General features: G+C 43.0%; 1 protein-coding gene across 1 annotated transcript; it reads left to right on the top strand.

Moving 5' to 3' along the window:
• The first annotated feature begins 1,266 nt into the window (after nt 1-1,266).
• On the top strand, nt 1,267-4,334 carry egr2b (early growth response 2b). Its single transcript, XM_006630488.3, has 2 exons — nt 1,267-1,692; nt 2,270-4,334. Exons 1-2 carry the CDS (start codon nt 1,515-1,517, stop codon nt 3,397-3,399), a joined length of 1,308 nt encoding a protein of 435 aa, XP_006630551.2. The 5' UTR covers nt 1,267-1,514; the 3' UTR covers nt 3,400-4,334.
• Nucleotides 4,335-7,700: the final 3,366 nt, after the last annotated feature.

Here is a 7,700-nt window from a genome sequence, read left to right as displayed (position 1 = left end):
AAGACGCGACGCTGTTTTTCGACTACTCCGCTCGCACTTCCTTTATCTGCCACTGGGTGGCGACCGTAGAAGTCACGCGCGCATTACTATCACCTCGGCAACAGAGTTGTAGCAGCCGCAATAGTAGTAGACAAAGTTAACAAAAACGGTTGTCTCTACAATTTATAAACTTTTTCTCTCAACTTTAAAAAGGCAAAAATACAGATAAAGAGAAAAATATAACAGACTTACTTAAAAGAACAAAGACCGCAAAAGAACCCTAGACAAATACTACAGGCGGTATATGTGAACATAGTCTGGTAACATCACATGTTCATAAAGTCGCCGGTTAAAGATGGAAACGTGACATTTTAAAATGATCACGCTGCAATACGATCCTTTTTATTATAAACAAAAGAGAATCATTTGCATTTGATAGGTAAATAATCAAAACTGGCTCGTGTATTCCTTTACAGTATTTTGAGACACTTGAAAAAGTCGGGACGTTGTTTTTCCCTTTCTATTATTCAGTGTGGAATTAACCTTTACTTGTTCCTTTCGAGACACGCTGTGGCTAGAAACAGTATTGAAAGGCACAGATGATTTTCAGAGGGTAAGCACGCTTCATATTACAGCGTTAGACTGAATATGAAGTGTTATTTGACTATTTAAAACTACTGCCTATGAAGAACGAACATAATTTCCACTTCCTACTGTATAAATAGCACCTCTACTTTCCACAAACACATTTAAATAGCACACTTTCCGCCACTAATTCATAAAAGGTGAAAATTCCGTGATTGTGCCTTTCATTTGATTGTGGTTTTCAGATGATAGCGAGAATTGAGTGGCTGTTCTGTGTATGCTCGGCACGGCTCGTTATTTTCCGACGCTCATTTTCCGGAATGGGCCCCATATATGGATTAATGGGTGTATCTTCAATTACCGGATAAGTGCCATGTATGGAGTAGGGGTTGAACCGGAATTTCTCATAGCAGAATTGAAATATCCTCCTTTCTAAATCACTACAAATACACGAATTTCAAAGATGCAAACTCAGATAAAGAAAAGGGTTCAAGGATATAATTCTAAATGAGCATCGGTAAACTTTTTCTCCTTTAATTCTGCTTTCCGTGAGGACTCTTATGCTTGCGGGTGTCACAGACATCTCTCGCCCGAGGTTTCTCCATTGACAAGTCTCCTTTGATGTCGTCACAAAGCCTTCCAAGCCCATCCCAGTCCTTATATGGGCACTGACGTAGTGGGTATTCAAAGACACTCCATAAATACATAGTAGCACTCACCCAACCACCGAGATCTGTCATTCACTAAACAGATCGGCTACTGCGGATATCATTAGGTGTGTGTTTACAATACAACATATGACAGTGGCAGTGGAGTCTGCTTCTGTGACAGCAAATTTGAGTTAACGGTTTTGTTTTCGTTGAGGGAAGAAGAACAAATTCATACAACTATATAATAACTAAATACATACTTGCACACAACAAGCTTGTGCAAAGCCGATCACTGGCTAAATGATGACAGCCAAAACTCTGGAGAAAACCCCCGTATCGCTCAGTGGTTTTGTACACACTCTTCCTGAAAACATCTACTCAGTGGATGAGATCTCCACTACTTTACCAGCCTCCGTGGCAATCTTTCCAAATGGCGATTTAGGAGGGCATTTTGACCACATTAGCGGAGTTTCAGGAGGTAAGCTTCGCCTACAAAACTTTTTTTTTCCTTTTCAGGAGGGGAGGTGTGTACCGGTCTCCTAATGTACAGACAGCATCGTTGGAGTGTTTTTCATGATAGCATCACGGCTCCGCTGTTGATATTACAAGCTAATCAAATGCGATAAACTGGAGAGGATGGAGGGAATGATTACAACTAGTCTGTTAACTGATGTGAAATTACTAGAGCGCCGCTAGAGCAGCTCAGCACGTTATCGACCCGGTCGCGTTTCTTGTCGCGGACGCTAAACCAAGCTGCCTTAAAACAGGTGTTCATTCGAACCGCCAGTTGAGCGACGGCAGTCTGGTATCTGCGTATCGTTTACTTATTCTGAAATGAGTGTCGTTACGTCTTCTAGATAATCTTAACAAGCATTCCCTTGACAATGATGCCTTTAACTCTCTTGCGCGTTAAAACAACAACAAATGAAAACTCTCGACCTGGGGGGACGCGAGTTCAAAAGCCCGAGCAGCCGCTAACATCTCACATAGGAAAGCGAGCAGCAATACCTTCAAGATCGGTAACTAATTCTCTTTTTGTGTTTGTCATTTCACAGATGGCATGATCAATGGGGACATGAGTACAGAAAAAAGGTCTCTAGACTTGGCTTACTCCAGCAGCTTCACCCAGCCTACAGCGCCTCGCAATCAGACTTTCACCTACATGGGAAAGTTCTCCATTGACTCTCAGTACCCAGGTAGTAACTGGAATCCGGAGAGCGTTATAAACATCGTCAGCGCTGGGATCCTGGGCATGAGTCAGCCTTCCTCGTCGTCCTCGTCACCGGCATCCTCGGTCTCACCGAACCATTTCTCCAGCACGCTGAGCTGCTCCATGGCACAGAACCAGCCCGAAATGGATCACCTCTATTCTCCGCCTCCTCCGTACTCGGGCTGCGGAGAGGTCTATCAAGACCCGTCCGCCTTTCTGTCCACGTCCACCTGCCCTATTTCGTACCCCCCTCCCTCCTACTCGTCGCCCAAGCCAGCTTCGGACAGCGCTCTCTTCCCCATTATCCCGGACTACTCTAGCCTGTTTCAGCCTCCGTGCCAGAGGGACATCCAGTCTGTCCCTGACCGCAAGCCTTTCCCATGTCCACTGGAGTCAATCAGGGTCCCACCGCCTCTCACCCCTCTGAACACTATAAGGAATTTTACGTTAGGGGGGCCAACTGCAGATGGACCCAGGCTGCCAGCCGCTTACAGTCCTCAGAATCTACCCCTGAGACCTATCCTGCGGCCGAGGAAGTACCCGAATCGCCCCAGCAAGACCCCTGTCCACGAGCGGCCGTACCCATGCCCAGCGGAAGGCTGCGACAGGAGGTTCTCCCGCTCTGACGAACTGACCAGGCACATCCGAATTCACACCGGGCACAAGCCCTTCCAGTGCCGGATCTGCATGAGAAACTTCAGTCGCAGCGACCACCTCACCACCCATATCCGCACGCACACCGGCGAGAAGCCTTTCGCCTGTGATTTCTGCGGCAGAAAATTCGCCAGGAGCGACGAACGGAAGAGGCACACGAAAATCCACCTCAGACAGAAGGAAAGGAAATCGGCGTCGGTAGCCCCGACAAACACCGGAGCTCAGAATTCAGAAAGGTCGGTTAGTATTAGCACATCCTCTGGGGGCGTTTGCCAAACAGGTACCAACCAGCTTTCAGCGTGTCCCTCCAGGGCGGTCTAAATACGTAACAAACACTAATACATCTACAACATCAATAACGATAAGGGTCATGTTCTAAAAGGAAGAGTACTTGAATGTTTTTTTTCTTCTGTAGAGATTTTGGATGTTACTAAAGCGCGTGAATATGTCCTGCGCTGGAACAAAATGTCAGACCCGCATCATCTCTATATTAATGTGCACTTTTGAGTTGCAGTTTAGCCTGCTGTAACTACGGCGCGCCTTGCTCTGTTTCCTTGGTTTTACTACAGACCACTGACTGATACGCACTTTGCTGTTTTAAGTATGTTAAACTTTTTTTTATGAGCTTAGAAGACAATTGACGTCTAAAAGTGTTTATTTTTACAAGGGCAAAAGTTAAAATTGCTTATTCTACTTACTACCTAACAGTGTTTTCATACGTGTCTTGCTATAATAACTAATAGTTTTTTCTGTGTTCTATGATAAATTGTCCCTATCAGCCCTTGATCTGAACCGGAGGAGTCTCGGAATGAATATGAAAGGGAAAATATAGATTTGCAATAATTGTGAATACAAATATTTTAAGTTATTTAAGAGGTCAAATGTGTTGGTGTAAAATTGCTTGTTGATTGTTTGCTTTCCCGTTGTGCCTTGTTTTGCTAGGTCATCTACATCTTTATTTGTACATATTTCTAAGGACGTTTTCAACCAAGCTGTATAATATTCAAGCCGTTTAATATTTTTTAGAATTATATATTTTTGTACGCATTGTTTTGTGTCATTTTGAAAAGTGCTGCATTTGTAGTAAAGAGAGAATGTAAATACTTTATTACTCACGCCGATGTGACGTTTGTTTGCCCTGAATGTTTAATAAGACTGAAATCAATGTATTTGGTACAAAACCACTAACGAAGGTCAGTCACAGCGGATGTGTATTGTTTTATTGTCAATTAAAAAATAAACGATTTTGACCAGTATTCGGTGTTTTAAAGCATCATTACCTGCCAGTAGTTACAGTGAAGCAATGGAAAGAAGTATACAGACGTAAAAGTCTAAAATAAAGCTGTTTGCTTGGGGATTTCCCAATGAGCGCTCATATCAATTAATCTTGTGACTCACCGTTTCACAAGTGTATTCACCCACTCAAAGCACGCTCTGGTATTTGGAACAGCAAATAGTTCTAAAGTTTGAAGTCTGGACTTTTTTTTTTCAAAACTGTTACGGCAAACCATCTTTAACAACCTTCGCGCTGCACTGTTGCATTTAAAGCTACAGCTACGCACGCAGTAAACGGGAAAGGCAATTTATTTTTAAAAAGCTACAGGCGGTGATTTTCAGAACAACAATGGGTGAACTTAACACTGAGCTGCAAGAAAAGACTCGGTAATATCCCTAGAACCTCCCTTCTACGTTTCGAAGTCACCAGACATACCCGCTTACAGTGTTTCTATAGATATATACTGGGGGGAAGCACCGCGTTTCCCCCCTGTTTTTGTAAATAGGGTATCAGTTTGGCCTTTTCTTTATTTTACAAAACAGTTGCACGTTTTCTTCAATGAGTGGTGAAGACAGTCATCTATACAGTTATGCTATAAATTGCAGGCAAATCCTCGTGAGGTAACCTAATCTGAGCGAAATCAGAAGTACAGTTTCCGGCGCGCTTCAGCTCCTGGTTCCCAATTGCGACTGCGCTTCGAGTACTGTGCATCGCAAGCCAACCAAGTAGTCTGAATTCCTCTCTGATTATGAGCTACTTGTGATTGGAAAGCAGGGAATCATACCTTTTATACTTAACCAAGTGCGCGCTTTTATTCAAGGGTGTACATAAAGTTTTTTATATCATTTGCACATAACTGGGCAAGTGAAGGACTTGTGCTCATCCGTAAAGAGAATCGATCAATTTTGTTGATTTGCAACAGCTGTATAGACCTGCGTCCAAGACCGTAGGTTTCACATACTTACATGACTGATTTCACTTTATATCACCCATTGTAATTGTATGTGACTTACTGCGTGTAATTGCTGTCTGCGTTATGATTCATGTCCAAAGGCTTCACGAACTTGTCTATGGATGCAGGAATGAATGTAACGGGGACTCCGTTCATGATTTATGTAGTTCTGTCCGAACTTCCAGTGAGCTCATGATTTCATTATCAAGGACTATTATTTTTATTGTTATGGTTTTAATGATGGTAAGAAGGAGGAAGGGTGTGTAGTGTAGTCTAATATATTACATTTTTTCGAAATATTTATATTTCTTTGATCCAAAATACAAAACAATATAGGAAGTAGAAAACGCTCCTTACCGACTTCATCAAGTTGAAAACAGCCTGGGTATTTTAGAAATGGAATCTGGATGTTAGCATACGTATTAACATCAAAATAAGCAGAGTCCTTTATTCATAACTACCGCCTAAAGTAACATATTGTGTTGCCAATATTGGTGTAATTCTTGAACAAACTATTTTTAGGTTAGTCACCAAGAAATGTTTTCAGCAGTTAGGACAGAGGACTCTATCCGTAGGCCTGGAGAGCCCCGTCCAGTCGAGGTTAAAAAGAAATGATCAATTACTAAAAACCCTTCCTCCCCACCGTCGGTCCCTGGGAATCATGGGAAGGAACACTAATGAGCTCTTTGGCTTTTTAAAAGGGCGAGGGGCGCAGACGTTTAAAGAGACTTACAATTTGGGGCGGAGTGGTGACTCTGTGGCTAAGGATCTCTGCCTGTGGCTGGAAGGTTGCCAGTTCAAATCCCACAGCTGGCAGAGGAATCCTACTCTGTTGGGCCCCTGAGCAAGGCCCTTAACCCCAACTGCTCCAGGGACACTGTACAAAGGCTGACCCTGTGCTCTGACCTCAGGCTCTCTCCCTATTTGTGTCTCATGGAGAGCAAGTTGGGGTATGTGAAAAGATGAATTCCTAATGCAAGAAATTGTATAGGGCTAATAAAGTGATGTTAATTATCCCTTTTGCGAAAATCAGGTCAGTTTTAACAGGCGCGACTAGGACTATGCAAACCATGCTAAGTGGTGTCAATTTCCACCAATTTCTTAAGAACTGAGTCAACTTAACTATGATCAATTAATCACGTGATTAACTAAAATCCTTAATTTTAAAAATCACATGGAACACAAAACAAAATATCCTCTAACCATCGAAGACCAGCGTTCCATTAACTCAAAACATAACTTGCTTAACTGACCAATTATTTCTAAGAGTTTCCAATCTTTACAAAACAGCTGTTTTAGGGAGACCTGTCCTACTAAGGTGGGTGGCACAGTGGAGCATTAGTTAGCATCGCTGCCTCACATCACTGGGGCCCTGGGTTCAATTCCAAACCTGGAGTGCTATCTGCATGGATGTTCTCCCCATCTTCATGTGGGTTTCCTCCACGTGTTCCATATTCCTCCCATAGTCCTGCAACGGACAGGCATCCCTTCCTGGGTGTATCCCGCATTCAGCTCATTGCTTCCCAGGATAGGCTCAGGCTCCAAGGCTACACTGCACTGGCTGAAGTGGTTAGAAAATAGAGGGATATAAGACTAAGTGGGCACTGTAAGGCCAGGACTGGAGACTCCTGAATCAGTCTACCAAATTACAGCACAAACAACCAAACAACACTACCTCACCCACTGGGACACACACTTAAACACAACACAAACTTGAATGTGACAGGACCCTAAAAAGACAATACACAGTGGTAAGAGACAGCAAAGAGAAACACAGAAGAAGTACAGGCTCAGTGACCACAGCCTGGCCATAGAAACTGGGCGACACAGGCAGACCTGACCAGAAAGGACAGGCTGTGCTCCCACTGCCAGCAGGGAGAATCAGAGACAGAGATGCACTTTCTGATACACTGTGAGAAAAAATTGGGATTAGACATTCTTCCCTAAAGTAACAAATCTAATCCCACAATCCCCCCACATCTGCCAGAATAGGAACAGCTTCTAATCTTACTGGGGGAGGAAACTCAATAAAACTGGAGCCCAGTATGTGATCTCCCATCACATCCTGAGGAACACAGAGGGAGTCTGTCTCACCATATGTCCAATAATGTGTTTATACTATAAATGTATGTAATTTTTATGTTATTTGTAAGTAGTTTGGCTACACCATAATTAATCAACCATGCCAATAAAGTTCCATGAATTTGAATTTGAAATGAAATGTATATGAAATGACTTAATTGAACACACCACCTATTTAATTGATCATAGTTAAATTCTTCCAGGCCTTGAGAAGACAGTTAAAAGGCTGCCTATAAAACCTTGTGTACTGGGGCTCTCTGGGGACTCCATTACAGGAACCACACGGGTATCATGGTGTAACTATATTTAACA

This window comes from Lepisosteus oculatus, chromosome 4 (assembly GCF_040954835.1).
Source record: "Lepisosteus oculatus isolate fLepOcu1 chromosome 4, fLepOcu1.hap2, whole genome shotgun sequence".
Classification (NCBI taxonomy): Eukaryota; Metazoa; Chordata; class Actinopteri; order Semionotiformes; family Lepisosteidae; genus Lepisosteus; species Lepisosteus oculatus.
The sequence above is the reverse complement of the archived record's forward strand: the minus strand, read 5'-3'. Positions and strand labels throughout refer to the sequence as shown.